This window comes from Peromyscus maniculatus, chromosome 8, assembly GCF_049852395.1.
Source record: "Peromyscus maniculatus bairdii isolate BWxNUB_F1_BW_parent chromosome 8, HU_Pman_BW_mat_3.1, whole genome shotgun sequence".
In the NCBI taxonomy this organism is placed as follows: domain Eukaryota; kingdom Metazoa; phylum Chordata; class Mammalia; order Rodentia; family Cricetidae; genus Peromyscus; species Peromyscus maniculatus.
The window spans coordinates 92,409,949-92,427,540 of NC_134859.1; the positions used below are offsets into that span (position 1 = coordinate 92,409,949).

The 17,592-nt window shown below is 40.9% G+C and overlaps 1 protein-coding gene across 16 annotated transcripts in view; it reads left to right on the forward strand.

The window, feature by feature from the left end:
- Positions 1-17,592, forward strand: part of Tlk2 (tousled like kinase 2) — a 107,536-nt gene that overhangs the window by 59,524 nt on the left and 30,420 nt on the right. For 13 of the 16 annotated variants that reach the window (XM_076543534.1, XM_076543530.1, XM_015994705.3 and 10 more), the window contains 5 exons: positions 5,077-5,172; positions 6,377-6,469; positions 12,149-12,259; positions 12,686-12,822; positions 15,423-15,575. In XM_076543534.1, the coding sequence (XP_076399649.1) occupies positions 5,077-5,172; positions 6,377-6,469; positions 12,149-12,259; positions 12,686-12,822; positions 15,423-15,575 (590 nt within the window). The remainder of the gene's footprint in view (positions 1-5,076; positions 5,173-6,376; positions 6,470-12,148; positions 12,260-12,685; positions 12,823-15,422; positions 15,576-17,592) is intronic. The other 3 variants (XM_076543532.1, XM_015994719.3, XM_076543527.1) reach the window with 1 other exon arrangement.

The following is a 17,592-nucleotide window of genomic DNA, read 5'->3' on the forward strand; positions in this document are numbered from 1 at the left end:
ACACACACACACACAGAGAGAGAGAGAGAGAGAGAGAGAGAGAGAGAGAGAGGGAGAGAGGGAGAGAGGGAGAGAGGGAGAGAGGGAGAGAGGAGTTAGGCATTGTGCTGACTTAGTCAAGTGGTGGTTATAGATCCAGGAATCTCCATCTGAGAGCCATGACTTTCCTGGCCCTGGGTAGCTGACTAGGTCTCCAGTCCCAGCATGCTCTCCCTCTTGCTGAGCTGGTCTTGGCTCCAGTTAGAGAGCTGTTGGCGACTGTCGGGCCTGCGCGTCACCTGGGTAGTTCACAGACATCATAGTTGGGTGGGACCAGGGCATGTCCAGCTCAGGTCCTCCAGGCCCTGTGTCAGACTTCACTTCTCCCTCTGGGAAGCAACCAAGGGCAGCAGCAGTAGCTGTTTGGGGAGTCTCTTGGACAGTCCTCACCAACAACTCAAAAGGGCCTAGTGACAGGGTTTTGTTGGATCGTCTCTAACTCTTACAGGGAACATTGTCAGCACAGATGAGAAAGCTTATTTATTTTTGTTGTTGTTTTTCAGGACAGGGTTTCTCTGTATAACAACCTTGGCTGTCCTGGAACTTGCTTTGTAGACCAGCTTGGCCTTGAATTTACAGAGATCCACCTGCCTCCCAAGTGCTGGGATTAAAAGTGTATGCCACCATGCCTGGCTCCAGATGGGAAATTTTAATATAAACTATATATGTATTCTATGTAATTTTAGGTATTTAGATAATTTGATACCTTCGGTCTTTTTTTTTAGACATTCTTAGTGTTATTTTACCCATCTCCTCCTTCTGTGTTTATCTCCCTTCCTCTTCCCTAATTAGAAGTGGCCCCAATGTTTTTCCATTTCCCCCTTCAAATCTCTTGTACCCTGTCATTCTCCTCTATTGCTCCAACCCCCAAGGTCTCCTCTGCTTTTCTGGTTTCTGCATTTACCTCGTGTTACATACTCACATCTGAAGGCTTGGAGTTAGACTTGGTTTGTTGTTGGTTTTTCCAGACAGGGTTTCTCGGTACAGTCCTGGCTATCCTGGAACTCACTCTATAAACCAAGCTGACTTTGAACTCACAGAGATCTGCCTGTCTCTGCCTCCTGAGTGCTGGGATTAAAGGCGTGCACCACCATGCTCAGCAGATTGTTTTTAAGAGATGGTCTCATGTAGTCCGTTCTGGCCTTAATTGCATTGAAAATGACCTTGAACTTGTGAATTCCCACCTCCCGTAAACGGGAGGAATGAGTCACCATACCCAGTCAACAGTTTATTCCAACAAATATTTATTGAGTGTTTTACTTTTTCTTTCAGTATTGGATAGTGAGCCTTGTACTTAGTAGGTGAGCACTCAGCAACTGAGCATATTCCCATCTCTTCCCCCTCCCCCCTTTTTCTGAGATAGGGTCATAGTGAGTTGCCTAAATCAGCCTTGAACTTATGATTCTTCTGCCTCAGCTTCCAGGTAGCTAGGATTATAGGCCTGCCCTCCTTTGAATTATAAACTCCCTTTAGGCAGAATAAGGTATGGATTGTGCTTGTTTCCCTTGACCATGTGTTTAGACATTACAAGTATTCAATAAATTGTTGTGGCATGAATACATAAAAGAGAGTGTTCATAGACCCGGTATAGTGGTATACAACTATAATCTATAAGCACTCAGAAGGTTGCAGTTTGAGTCCATCCAGGGATATATAGAGAAACCCTTTCTTAAAAAACAAAACAAAACACAATGACCAGGCGATGGTGGCACATGCCTTTAGTCCCAGTACTTGGGAGGCAGAGACAGATGGATTTCTCTCAGTTTGAGGTCAGCCTAGTCTACATAGTGAATTAGTTCCAGGACAACCAGGGCTACACAGAGAAACGCTGCTTCAAAAAACCAAAACCAACCAACCAACAACAAAAAATCAATGTGGGTTAGAGAGATGACTCAGTGGTTAAGAGCACTTTTGTCCTTGCAGAGAACCAAAGTTTAGTTTCAGATACCCACATTAGGCAGCTCACAAACACCTGTAACTCCAGGTCTCTGGGATCTGATACCTTATTCTGGCCCCTGTGGGCACATGTGATACAGACTCATCATCATCATCATCATCATCATCATCATCATCAAAAATGGAGCGTAATTATATTGCCCACCTTACAGTGTTAATAGCATTTGTTAAATGAAATTAATGGATATTCATTCTTATGGGCTTTGTTTGTTTGTTTGGTTTTTGAGATAGGATTTCTCTGTGTAGTCCTGGCTGTCCTGGAACCCACTTTGTAGACCAGGCTGGCTTGATCTCAGAGATCCACCTGCCTCTGCCTCCTGAGTGCTGGGATTAAAGGCGTGCGCCACTGCCTACTCTTGTCATTGAGAACAATTAGGATGGATGCACCCAGTTCTAATGACCTAATTTAATTAGCTTGATAACCTAGGTTTGACTATATTTTCTTTGTCTGTAAAATAAAAATAATAATCACCAATTTATAGGAATTTTGTGTGTACGTATGCAGGGGTTATGGGGGCCAGAGGTTTGACACTGGATGCTGTTCCTCAATTACTTCTCTACATTGTTGTTGTTGTTGTTGTTGTTGTTGTTGTTATTATTATTATTATTATTATTATTTTAGCTAGAAAGAGTAGGAGGTTGGGAAAGAAGAGGAAGAAAATGTCAATTTCTTTTCATAATTTTTTTTTGTTTGTTTGTTTGTTTATTTGTTTTGAGACAGCGTTTCTCTGTGTAGCCCTGGCTGTCCTGGAACTCACTTTGTAGAGGAGACTAGCCTCAAACCCGGAGATCCTTCTGCCTCTGCCTCCTAGCTGCTGGGATTAAAGGTGTGCACTACCACTGCCCAGCTCTTCCCATAATTTCTATATATTCTTTTATTACTGTTCCTACTACTGTGTTGAATATAACTATCATCTACTGAATAGTCACTTTAAGCTAAATGATTTATTGAACCTGGAGCTCACCAGTTGGCTAGACTGATGTCTCTTTTCCTGCCCCTTAGTGCTAGGACCACATACCACTGTGCTCACTCAGCTTTTGTATAGGCAGGTGGGATCTGAACTTTAGTCCTTATACACTTGCATGGCAGGCACTTCACCAACTGAGTTATCTCCCGAGCCTGTTTTGTATTTTTGAGACTTAATATGTAGCTCTGGCCAACCTGGAACTTGCTCTGCCTGCCTCTGCCTCCCAAGTGCTGGGACTAAAGGTGTGCATCACCACACTTGACCCCAGCCTTTTTTTAAATATAAGGATTACATGTTAAATTGGCATTGAAGCATTAAGCTTAAAGCAATTGTTCAGTAGATGATAGTTGTAGTATATCTAACATACTGGTAGCAGCAGTAATAAAAGGATATATAGGAATGATGGGAAGAAATTGGTATTTTCTTCTTCTTCCCTAACCTCCTACTCCTCTTCTTCCCCTTCTTCTGTGATGCTTGACATTGAACCCAAGGCCTCCTGTTTGTTACCCTGTTCTACCACTAAGACTCTCAAGTTCACATGTTTGGGAACTGCCTTATCTGAGCTTATAGAACTGTGTTTTCATTATCTCATAATTCTAAGAATATCTGATATTTCCTGGTTGTGTCTGTGATGAGTTATGTTTTAGGTGTACCTTGATTTAAAGAGCTACTGTGAATGAATTCCTCAATTGTTGAATTATATTACACCTAAATTATATAAAATTTAAAAATTGCCTAGGGCTGGAATTGTGAGTCAGTGATAAAGTACTTACCTGCCTAGCGCATGCAAGATAGATTTTGGTCCCTAGCACCACCAGAGCAACAACAAAAGACCCCTTTACACACACACACACACACACACACACACACACACACACACATACACACAGTCATTTAAAATATAATCTGGGGAGATGACTCAGTTAGTAAACCATGTTCAAGCATGAGGACCTAAGTATAGATCCTCAGTACCCATTTAAAAAGCTAGGTATGACACACCTATAATCACAGAACTGGGAAGGCAGAGACAAGAAGATCCCTTGAAGTATGCAGGACAGTTAGTCTTACCAAATCAATGAACTTCAGGTACAGTGACCCTGTCTCAAAAAAGAAGTTAGTGATAGAGGAAGACATTCAATACTGACCTCTGGCATATACACGCATACACATAGGAATATGTTATGTACATATATACCACACACAAATCAAAATGTTTTTATATGTCAAGTCAGCAAGTGGGAATATCACAGAGCAACCCAGAGTTTTATATACTTCTGTGCTAATATTTGTGAATTTAGGAGACTTGGGGGGGGGGTGGCGCGCAGGGGTTCTCTGTGTAGCTTTGTGCCTTTCCTGGATCTTGCTCTGCAGACCAGGCAAGCCTCGAACTCACAGAGATCCGCCTGCCTCTGCCTCCAGTGCTGGGATTAAAGGCGTGTGCCACCACCACCTGGCCGAATTTAGGAGACTTTTATGAATACTTTGCAGTCCTTTTTTTGTTTTGTTTGTTTTGTTTTTTTGAGACAGGGTTTCTCTTAACAGTTCTGCCTGTCCTGGACATTCTCTCTCTTTGTATGTGGGTGTGCACTGCACACCTGTGTGAGTTTATGTGCACCATGTGCATGCTGGTACCCGAGGAGAGGAGGCTGTCAGATTCCCTGAACCTGGAGTTAGAGATGGTTATGAGCCACTTGGTGTGGCTGCTGGGTGAACTCACAGTCGTGGCTAAGAGCAGCAAGTGCTCTCACAGCAGAGCCATTCCTCGCGCCCCCTCAGGCCTTTCTGCTTGGACTGTTGTCCCTGCATTGTAGACGTCACTCAGCTCTTCTGACAGAGGCTCATTGAACATAGTGGAAAAGGAAGTTACAGGAATAACTGACCAACTTACAGAGAACCTAATTTGTAATATTTAAAGCCTACCTTCAAAATAAAGAAAGTAACACATCCAGCTTTTGATTCTCATATTTAACTTGTTTTATTTTCCTCTTGGTCATGACTTTTGACTTGAATTAGAAAAGGTTTGTTTTATAAAGAGGTAATTGTTTCTCTTCATACACATTTGTGGAGAAAGATGCAGAACCTTCCTGTGATTGGTGATGTACTTTTATTATAGGCTCAGCAAAACAGCCCTTCTTCTACGGGTTCTGCCAATACAGAACATTCTTGCAGCTCCCAAAAACAGATCTCCATCCAGCACAGACAGACCCAGGTAGGTTGGGGACCAGTACGCTGCAGAGCTATACTCAGGACTAGGCCTAACCACATAGAAAGTCTGTAACTCTTCTGTCTGTCTCCCCTTTACCTTTGACTGTACTCCATTGTGTAGTCTCTTGAGAATTTGTATTATGAGTATTTCATGTTCTTTGGAAGGTATTTTAATAGGCCTTTCTTCACTTTTCTGGTCTTTTGTAGCAGGCATGCTTGTACTGCAGCAGGGAAAGGAGACAAGAGCACACATTTTGAAGGTTTCTGGGTCTAGGTTCAAGTTCTGGCTCTACTGTTCACATTTAATAGAATGTCAAATTAGGCTGATTCTAATTGCCTCAGGCAGTGGTGACAGTGGGCTTACAATAAATGTTAATTTACTCCTTTAAGAAAGTGGTTTATTTCTTGAACTTGCTTAATTACTCGGCAAGACCTACTTACGTTTCAAAATGTGTTATACCAACACAATTTCTTCCTTTAACAGTCTTTAGAAATTTTCTAGCTTAGAGAAGGTTATAAACATTAACAGAATATATCTGAGAGCATTTCATATGGCTGTAAATCCCAGCAATGGGAAGGCTAAGGCAGGAGGAGCTTGTTTCAAGGCCAGCTCAGACTGTCCAAAGAAAAAGGAAATGAAAAAGAAAAAGGAAGTTATATTTGAAAAAGATAGTAGATCTTTGCTCCAACTGTTATTGATAAGTTAGTTTATTGAGTGTTCTTCTCTGTGTTCCTCTCAACACAGGGTGCTTGTCAATTAAGAACTTTATAACAGATCTAATTTTTATTGGAACCACCAGTGTTTGGAAGCTAAAGAGACCTAGATAGTTTAGTGCTCAAAACTTTTCTGCCTTTCTGCTTTTTGTCTGTTTCCACTAGAGGGCACACTTGTTCCTAGAGACTTGTGTCCTGTCTCCTGAAGTCCTGTTTCAATTCCAAGGTGTTCTATATTTATTTATTCAATGTACAGTATTGTGAGGATTTGTATAGTTAATTCCAGAACTAATGTTTTTGCAGTACGGTTTTAGTGGATGTTGCTAAGGTTTGAAGGATGGGATGAGTAAAGCAGATTTAATTTCCTGAGTTACCTATCCAACTGTTCATGTTAGCAAGTGCTTTAAAAAAAAAAAAAAAAAAAGGCAAGAAAAATGTGATGGCATGTAATGTTTTGTGACTAATTCTAAATTTGTTTGCTTTTGTCTTTGTAGTCTGACCTCACAATAGAAAAAATATCTGCACTAGAAAACAGTAAGAACTCTGACTTAGAGAAGAAGGAAGGAAGAATAGATGATTTGTTAAGAGTAAGTATGAGAGTATTAAGAGACTCTATAACAAGCACCACTGCTGCGTGTCTAGATCATGTGCATATTGTGGATCATTACTATAGCCAGATAACACAGTAAACCAGAGGACCCAAGGAGGAGCTAGAATCATGTCCTCCATTCTGAATACCTTCTTTAAGTTGGAGAATTTATGATATAGTATTTTGATACTTGAATTTATGTTAGGGAAGCAGGTGTGTGGAGTTGTAGTTCATGTAGAATTATTGGATTAAGTTTCACGTTTTTACCATTTGAAAATATTAATGTGTATATTCTTGGTTGTTTTTTTTTTTTTTCCTTTTCTTTTTATTTTGAGACATGGTCTTTCTCTGTAGCTTGCCTGGCCTAGAACTTAATATTTAGATTAAGCTGACCTTGAGCTCTCAGTGATCTGCCTGCCTCTGCTTCTGCCCCCTCCCGAGTGTTGGATTTAAAGTATGCAACACCACACCTAGTAGCTTTTGTTGTTAATTGTTAAGTGATTTATTGGCTGTTTATATGTGTATGTGTGTGAGTATATGTGCACCACATATGTGCAGGAAACCATGGAGGTCAGGAGGGGGTGTTGGGTCCCCTAGAACCAGAGGTAGTTAGTGAACCACCATGTGTGGGGGTACTGGGAATTGAATCTGGGTCTTCTATAAGAGCAGTAAGTGCTCTTAACTGCAAGGCCATCTCTGCAGTCCCATTTCTTGCATTTTAAAAACCTATTTTTACATGGACCATTCAGCTCCTTTTGGATCTTTGACTTCCTGCACTGTATGTGTACACATGTGTGCGCAGCATGCATGTACATGACTGAATCTTACTGTGTAGCCTAGACTGGCTTTCAATTTGTAATCCTCCTGCCACAGCTTCCCAAGTGCTGGCATAATAAGCCAGTGCCATTAAGTCTAACACCCTAGGAGATATATTTCCTTTTCTCTCTTCTTCCCCCACTTCTCTCCACTTTTCCTTGATTCAGGATCTGATCATCATTTTTACTTGTTTTTAATTTTTTTCAACTTTATGTGTGGATGTTTTGCCTATATATATGTATGTATTAGCACCACGTATGTGGTTGGTGCCCGTGGAGGTCAGAAGGGGTCATTAGATCCCCTGAAACTGGACTTACAGATGATTGTGAGCTGCCATGTGGGTGCTGGGAATTGAACCTGGATCCTCTGCAAGAGCTCTTAACTTCCGAGCCGCCTTTTTAGCCCTTAGTTTTACCTTTTTTAAGCCAGGGTCTCATGTATCCCGGTGGCCATTTGTTACTTTAAAAACGGTATTTGCTTTGTGTGTATGTACACCTGGAGCCGTGGTCTGTGTAGAGGTCAGAGCACAGCTGGATATTCTTTACCTCTGTGCAGTCTCAGGATTGAATGAACTCAGGTCTGAAGGCTTGGCATTGGGAACCTTAGCCCACTGAAACTTCCTGCAAATATTTGTTCCTCTTAAAAATTTGGTATTTGGGGTTTTTTGTTTGTTTGTTTTGTTTTGGAGGGTGTTCAAGACAGGGTTTCTCTGTGTAGCCCTGGCTGTCCTGAAACTCACTGTGTAGACCAGGATGACCTCGAACTCACAGAGATCCACCTGCCTCTGCCTCTCGAGTGCAGGGATTAAAGGTGTGCACCACCACACAGCAAAAATTTGTATTTTTGACAGGACTCAGAAATAGAAGTGAAGACAGCCGGCGTCTCTTGGCAGTGTGTGCCTGGAATTGTTCTTTGGCTTCCTTCATTCTCTAGGCCAAAAGTTTAGTTTATTCTACATCCTCTTATTTTTCCTAGTCCATTGTTTCCTCAGATCAATGTGCTGGTGTGTATGTTGCAGGACACGTAGGGTACCCTACTGAATCTTGGGTGCTTTGGTCCTGGGCTTCCTACCTTCTCTGTTGAAAGACTTTCAAACAACATATGAGCAGACATCATCTTCTTTAGAGACACAGACTATTTGTAGACTTTGCTAGATCATTTGGGCTTTACAGTGACTGAGACATGACAGTATCTGTCAGTCCCAGAATACATCTCTATTCTCTTTATAAAATAAAATAATAATAATAATAACCAAGCTGAGAGCATTCAGATTGGCAGCCACAGTACAATGCAAGCAGATTTGTACTTTTCTCTCTTCAGTTCTCCATTCTCTACAACAGGAATGTCCCTTATTTACCAGAAGGCTTACTTGACCATGGGTCAAGATGCCCTGCTCTGTAGGAACATCTGTGCTCTTGTTCCTAGTGTGAATTTGAACGGCAACACTTTCATTCTTCCTCCAGAGCTTCTTACAGGACAAACATTTGTCCATTTACTTCAGGACATGTCTGACAGCCAGTGCTTCATCTTGACGAAGCCCAGAATGCACTTTGTATATGCAACTTGTCATCACTGATCCACATTGTTTTAATTGAATGATTGGGCCTCCCTAGTGCCTAGGATTAAAGGGTGTGTGTCACCATGCCAACATTTTCTGCATTTTCAAACTGATGTTAACATTCCTCATTCAGAGTTAACATTCCTTAGGCCTCTTTTTCTGAGTTAGGTTTCCCCATATTTGAAGGAGAAGAGTCATTTATTCTTAACAATCTTACTTATATTTTGATTGTTTGCTTGAAGTATTTTTTGTAGGCAGTGTGTGTGTGTGTGTGTGTGTGTGTGTGTGTGTGTGTGTGTTGTATTGTATGCACATGTGAGCTGGGGGCAGGCCCATGTGTGCTTGTTGTATGAGCAGCATCCCCTCCCCCATGAGCTAGACTGGTGGTCATAAACCCCAGTGATTGTCCTCTGCCCCTCACACTGCTGGTGTCCACAGCTGTATCTGGTTTTTCTATGGTTGTTAGGATTTGAACTCAGGTCCTCATGCTTACACAACAGCATTCACACTCACTGAAACATCTTCCCATCTCCCTGGAACTAGATTTATTTTTTTCCAGAGGGGAGGGGGGCTAGTTGAATTGCCAACTAAGATTTCTAGTGACATTGTCTATATAAAATTCCTTAAGCCAGGTGGTAGTGGAGCCCGCCTTTAATCCCAGTACTAGGGAAACAGAGCCAGGCGGATCTCTGTGAGTTTGAGGCCAGCCTGGTCTACAGAGCAAGATCCAGGACAGGCACCAAAACTACACAGAGAAACCCTGTCTCAAAAGCCCCTCCCCCCCAAAAAATTTAAAAAAGTCTTTAGTCAAACTCCGGTATACATTAGGGTTTTATCCAGAGTAGCTTTGTTGGACTCAACCAGGATTATGGTTTTACTTCCTTTCTTCATAGCCTGTTTGTCAAGATGATGGTTTTAAGGGCGCATGTAGCTCAGCAGTAGAGCCCTTGTCTATATGACTCCCCACCATTGGGATGGGAGACAGACCCAGACTGAGATGGTGGAATATGCGAAAGCTTACGTCCTAACTTGGTTCCACTTCTTGGGTGCCTCACCATCTTCCTCCTGCTTTTCTTCTACTGGATTCCCTGCCTGTCGTCTTCTGTGGATTGAACTCACAGCCTCTTCTCGTTCCCTTTCTGTTGTTAGAAAACAGTTTGACCAAAAACAGCTTAAAGGAGGAAAAAAGTGAATGTCCTTGTACTCCCAGGTCAGTCTGTCGTTGGTGGAGTCAGGACAGAACCTTGAAGCAAAACCGTAAAGAAATGCTGCTTGCTGGATGGCTCAATGCACATGCTTAGTTATCCTTCTTACACAGCTCAGGGCCATCTGCACAGGGATGCTGGGCCCCCAGCAGGCTGAGGCTCCTACCTACATCCAGACCATCAATCACCCTATGCATGCCTACAGGCCAGTCTGATCCAGTCAGTTGCTCGCTGTCTTTCCCATTACTTTAGGCTGTGTCAAGTTGACAGTTGTGATGAACCAGAACCGGGCCTTGTGCGTGTTGAGCGCACGTGGTCTACCGCTGTCTACCGCTGTCTGCACTCCTGAGCTCACCCCTCCTCCCGTCAACACACTCTGTGTCTGTCTTTGTTTGAATGTCAAGCAGAACCGAAGGAATGGATCCATCAACAAAGAAAAACCAGAAGGGCAGCTGCCATTTTTCCCCAAATAGATTAGAATGTGTAGATTTGGTTGAAATCCCTCCCCCGTTTCCTGTCTGAAGACATTTTTGGCTTTAGAGCTCAAGCTAGCCTCTAACTCACCCTCTTACATTCTGCCACAGTGCTGAGGTTACAGGCATATTATACCTGGCAGAATTTGTGTTTCTGTGCTGGAGAATGTTGTAGGGTGAAGTCACAGATCTTTTTTATTTTTATAATTTCCTTTCAGGCAGGTGTAAGTTCATCATTGAGTTTTCCCATTTTAGTGAGATGTTGGGTACTGTCAGCCAGTTCCTACCATAGCATAACATGGACTCCTAGAAATGATTAATGTTAAAAACTTCAAATGCCAGAGGCTGGTTCTCTTCATCTCTCCAGAGACTTGGAGAGAAGGCTCACCTTCTGGAAGTGTGTTAGATTTTATAGATACACTCCTTGCTCATTTGCTTATAGTTCTTCAGTATGAGTTACACAGTCCCACTTACCCAAGTGGAGTAAGACTTTTCCTTTGACAACATGGTCTGTAGGATTCTGTAATAACAACTAATAGGAATAATTACGCCTGTGTAGAGAGTAGATCCATTTGAAAGGGAAGCTGTTTCATACAGACTCCTTTAAAAATGAAGCTGCCCTGTAGTAGGCACATACCTTTAAGCTCTGTGATCGGGAGGCAGAGACAGGGAGATTTCTGTGAGTTCAAGGCCATCCTGGTCTATAATAGTTCCAGTACATCCTACATGGTGGGCTCCTGTCTGAAAAAACAAAAGCAGTGAAAGACAATGGAGAGATGGCTCAGTGACTCAAGACAATTGCTATTCTTTCATGGGGCGCAGGTTTGCTTCCTAGCACCTAGATTGTGGCTCACAAGCGTCTGTAACTCCAGTCCCAGGGGATCCAGTGCCCTCTCCTGGGTCTCAGAAGTCATGCACATGATGCACAGATGTACATGCAGGCAAAACACCCATACTTTTTTTTTTAACAGCAAATTTTGTTGTTATAAAAAGGCTTATATCATTTAGTTGTTAAGAAATAGATTCCCCTATCATCCAAAGAAGCGTCGTTATTTGGCAAGAGTAGAGTTTTGTCCTTTTGTTCTTTTTTAACAACTGAGGATAAATTCAGGAATTACAAGGCCAGATTTGACCTTGGGTTAGTGGTTCTTCCTTTCTCTGTTATTTTAGGAACCTTGAATTTTTCAAAGCATCTAACCCGTCCTGTAGGCTTCTGACCACAGCTAAATTAACTGTGTGCTTACATCCTCATATTCTTGAAGCAGGATCTTATTTCTGTCTAGTGTGGGCATGGATGAGAGTCATTTGTGAGAATGCATGTTCCTTTTCTCTTTAGACATAAGCTCAAGGCTTTAAATCCTTGGTAAGCTCGTGTTTAGCATACTTGCTTAAGGGCTTGGATTGGTTCCATAGCACTACCAACAGAACTTCTAAGTTGAAAACAGAGTAACTTGAACATAAACAGCACTCACATGGTAGCATAAAGAATGATTAAAGGGGTGAAATGCTTCCTTTATAGAGGCATGCTTACTGCACAGAGTAATACTTTTTCTCTTTTCCTAGGAAGTACTTTCTACTAATCTATCTTCCTTAAAACTAATTAAAAAAATATTTTCCCACTGAAGGCTAACTGTGATTTGAGACGGCAGATAGATGAACAGCAAAAAATGCTGGAGAAATACAAGGAACGATTAAACAGATGTGTCACCATGAGCAAGAAGCTTCTTATAGAAAAGGTTAGTGATAACGTAGCCTGAAGTCCGTATCTTAAGGTATTTAATGTGTGTCATTGCGTAACACCTTCTTAACTGAGATGAAAATATTGCAGTGTAGAATTTCTGAGGAATCAGGTTCTTATGATTTGATAGCTAGAGGTTTTTCCTTGCATGTCCACCAGACCACGACTTCCTAGGTAATAATATGGACATGCTTTCTGGCTATTCATTGCTTTGAGTGTGAGGTTGACAGTTTGTCCCTGTTGAGTTTATTTCAGGTGTTAGATGTCTCCTCCCCTCCTTTCTTTTTTCCCCCTCCCTTCCCATCTTTCCCTTTTTGAATTGGTATATGATTTATCAGCAGTATTTTCCTTGATAATCCTCTAATTTTCAGTTTGTAAAAATTGCTAATTAAAGTGTTACTTGTTTTGGTCCTTTTCCCCTCAGTCCAAACAAGAGAAGATGGCGTGCAGAGATAAGAGCATGCAGGACCGTTTGCGATTGGGCCACTTTACTACTGTCCGCCACGGAGCCTCTTTTACTGAGCAGTGGACAGATGGCTATGCTTTCCAAAACCTCATCAAGTAAGTCTACTATCGGGTCGAATGGGGAATTGTTAAATGTATTTGGATTTTTCTCAGTTTTCTCTACTTAGAATCAATAAAGAAATGTGGGGTTGGGGCTGGAGAGATGGCTCAGGGGTTAAGAGCACTGGCTGCTCTTCCAGAGGTCCTGAGTTCAATTCCTAACACCCACATGGTGGCTCACAATCATCTATTATAGGAGCTGGTGCCCTCTTCTGGCATGCAGGTATACAAACAGAGCACTCATACATAAAATATAAATAAATAAAATTTAAAAAAAGAAAAAGGAATGTAGGATCGGTGTGGTGCTACACACTTGTAATCCCATACTCAAGCAGTTGAGCCAGGAGACTCATGCTTCTGTAACATTCTAAAAAACCAATGTAGAAAATCAGAAGGATAAAAACTTGAGTTCTAAGTGAGTTCTGCACTGAGCCTAAAAGATTCAAAATTACTGAAGTAAGGAAGACAGATTCAGAGTTTTACTTGATTGCTTTTTAATTAATAATTTTTTTTTTAAGTGTTGGGCTCAAACCCAGCGCCTCATGTGGGCCTTACATTGTAGGCCAGTGCTCTGTTACACCCTCAACTCTGGGTGGTACACTTTTATAAGGAGCCGGCTGGGCAAAAAGCAGTCTGGCAAGGACCTAGGATAGAAACTCTGGGATTTGAACGTAGGACAAAACCATAAAGAACTTTGTGAGACATGTCCTTGGAGCTCTTTACAAAGACGGTGGCTAATCATCAGCAATAGTTGTTGTTGCAGGGCTTCTCTCCAGGTTCCACCAAGCCCCGCAGTCCCACAATCCACGTATAAAATAATCACTCAGACGCTTATATTACTTACAAACTGTATGGCCTTTGCAGGCTTCTTGCTAACTGTTCTTATTTCTTAAATTAACCCATTTCTATAAATCTATACCTTGCCACGTGGCTGGTGGCTTACCGGCGTCTTTACATGTTACTTGTTCTGGCAGTGGCTCCAGTGTGTCTCTCTCCTTCTTCCTAAATTACAGTATTGTCATGCTTGTCTAGGTCTTTTCTTACATGTGTGAGGAGGCTACCTATTTTAAAGCATTTTCTAGGGCGTCATCTAATTCTCAGGCAGATCCATGTTAAGACAATTAATTCATTTTGTTGCTTAAGTGTCATATCCTTTTTAATGGGAGAAGTTAAAATAATGTCTGAAAATTCATTTTTTCAACTTTTTTCAACTACATTGCCTACTAGTTATTAATAGTCTGGTTGGATCTGGAATGCACTTTGCTGTTGAAGGTGCTAGTATTCAAAATATCAAGCTTTGTGGTTTAAAACAAAAGAATTTTGTTTTTTCATAGTTCAGGAGCAAGAAAGTCTGAAACAAGGTATAGCAGGACTAAGCTCCAGAACTCAGTCATCCTTGGCCTCTCCCAGGTCTTGGTGTCCCAGGAACCTTGGTGGTTTGTGGCTTATAGCTTTAGTTTCTACCTCTGTCTTCACATGGGATGCTCCTGATGAGGCTCTCTTTGCTCTCCTCCTGTAAGGGCATCAGTCATTGGATTTAAGGCTCACTATGCCGGTATGACTTCTTAACTAATTTAGTGACCCTATTGCCAGATAAAGTATTGTTTTGGTAGTAGGGCATATTTATTACTTCTCTTCATTCCTGTGACCAAATACCTAACAAGTAGCAACTTGAAGAAGGACAGATTTATTTGTAGTTCCCTGTTGAGACAGTATGTTGTTCATGGTAGTGGGGAAGCAGCTGGGTCCATGGCAGTTCACACACACACACACACACAGTGGTGGTGTGTGAATACATTAGGTGGGGTGATGAATACATTAAAAATTGTTGGTATGAGGCTGGAGAGATGGCTCAGTGGTTAAGAGCACTGGCTATTCTTCCAGAGGACCCGGGTTCAACTCCCAGTACCCACATGGCAGCTCACAATTGTCTGTAACTCGTTTTCCAGGGGATCTAACACCCTCACACCAATGCACATAAAATAAAGTCAAATATATTCAAAGAAATAGTTGGTAACGTACATTTCCTATTATAAGTCATACTACAATTTATTGAGATTTGTACTCCCAAAGTAAATCTAAATGAAGACATTGCTTAAAAGACCTTATTATTCGTATACACAGCTAAACAGTTTGAAGAACACCCAAGGGTTGATAGGAGAATCTTGATGACACTTGATTGTTGCTGTATCTACTTACATGTCTAGGCAAGAGGTCTCAGAATATGTAGCCTACTATTTCTCCAAATATATTTTGGAATCTATGTACTCTGTGTTTATGGTATATGTATATATGGATGGATAGTCAGATAAATATGATGTTCATAAGCCTCCGTTTTTATTGAATCTGAAGAATGCATTCATAATACTGTATTCTTTAAAGGCATATTTTAAGTCTATAAGGCAGATAATTATCCACTTTCTCTTACCTTTAAGTCCTAACTAAGTCCTCCCTGATTCTTTGGCTCTTACATCCTAAAGGCTAACTACAGACCTCTGACAATGAAGTCGTCAGACATGCATGTTGTTTATGTTCATTCCACAGCAATGACAGCTAAATATTTACCTTTTTCTCTGCCATATCTTTTATATTTCTAGGCAACAGGAAAGAATAAATTCACAGAGAGAAGAGATAGAAAGACAACGGAAAATGTTAGCAAAACGGAAACCCCCTGCCATGGGCCAGGCCCCTCCAGCAACCAATGAACAGAAACAACGAAAAAGCAAGACCAATGGAGCTGAAAATGAAACGTATGTTCTCGATGACATAAAATGCAATGCTCCTTATCTCCCAAATACAGATGTCTTGTTAAATACCCCTGGAAACACCTATAAATTAAAGAGGTCCCTAGAATTTGAAGATTTCTTTTTCCAGACATGTTAATGGATTTGTTCAACTCATATTAAAAACTATATAAGATGTATTATCTGATTTTTTTTTTTAGCCATGCTCTTTATTCAGAAATGTGAGATGAGAGAGAAAAGTACTGTTACTTATGGACAGCATATATTTTGTTTTGCCTGTTCATAATAAATTTATCATTTATAATTCTCACTTATGTGTAGCTCTAGGTTAGGATAAATTGCTATCATTTTATGGGAGTTGGGATTATCTTACGGAGATCATCTGGCTAATATTGTAGAATGCTCTTTACTGGTCAAAAGAGGACTTAGTAAATACAAGCTTTGGAGTAAGTCAGGAGGGACTAGAGATGACACCGTGCTTAAAAGCACTGGTTGCTCTTGTAAAAGACTAGGGTTGGATTCCCATTTCCCACATGGCAGCTAACGACTGTCTGTAACTCCAATTCCAGGAGATCTGATGCCTTCTTACTTCCAAGGGCACCAGGCATGTGCATGGTACACAGTCATACATATAATTAAAATACCCATACATAACAAATTTTAAAAAAGTAAGCCAAGTAAAAAGTAGCTGATATTTTAGGAAAAGAATATTTCATGATAAGACAATTCTTGACCTTATAACCATTTCCTTACCCTCTTACCCCCATACCCCATTTTAGAAAGGTAAGGAAACCACAAATACAGCAATTCTCAACCTGTAGGTCTCAACCCCTTTGGGGGTCAAATGACCCTTTCACATGGATCACGTAAGACCATCAGAAAACACAGATATTTACATTACGATTCATAACAGTAGCAAAATTATAGTTATGAAGCAGCAGCAAAAATAATTTTATGGTTGAGGATCACCACAACATGAGGAACTCTATTAAAGCATTAGGAAGGTTGAGAACCACTGCTCTAGTGTCTTGAAGTATAGTTACCTTTACTCTGTCAGTCAACAGTTATTACATAGCCATCCTGCACAGAAGTGTAGAAAATCCTGGGCTTAATGCCTTCCCTCTCCATTCTTTTCTTCCTTTGTCTTTAATTGGAAGTAAATTTCTTATCCAAAATTAGGACAGACAGACAGACAGACACAGACATTTAATAACTTACTAAGTGGCTTATCTTTTTAATGTTTGTACGTCAGTACACAGGAACACATTGTCTATCGTGTAATCTATGCCAGGTATGCTACTTACATTATAGCTGTATTAAAGTTCAGGAACTGTATCTAATTTTGTTTCAGTGAGAAAGATGCTTAACCAGTCCTCACCCCATGTTAGGAAGTCTTACCTTTGACATGTGCATGGTGCGGAGCTTAAAGGAAACAACCCCAGTTTTATGAGTTCATACTTTATATAGGAGAGACGAGCATCTGAATAAGCTAAAATTCACATTAAGTACAGTAATAAAAGTATCCACAGTTAGCTAAGTTTGAGAAACACTCTGTTATATGAACAAAAGTATTTTAAAAACTAGAATATTTTCTATCAAAAAGCCCACATATTAGATTTAAAGATTCTCTAGACAACCCAAGTCATTGTTTTCTTTCATGAGTCTTGTGGTTACTTGCAATGGGGTCTACCCTCCAGTATTACTTAAAAATTACTTAATGCTGGTGCGAATGAGAAAAGAAGGTGTGGAGTGTGTGTGCATGCATGCCACAAGTACACACCACAAAACAATAATTAGAATTTAATCTAGACCAGTAGTGTGTTCATGAGTGGTTACCATCTGGAGTCTTGTGTAAAATCCAAGCTGGAAGGCTTTAAGTCCACTTTCTAATTAAAGTGTCTGTGACTTGGCTCTTTCCTCTGACGAGGAGCCAAAAGCAGGCCTCTAAGTGAATCACATTATCCCTTCCTGGTATGGAACGTGTTAAAGGCATGGAGAATTCTTAGCTGTCATTTCTCTCTCC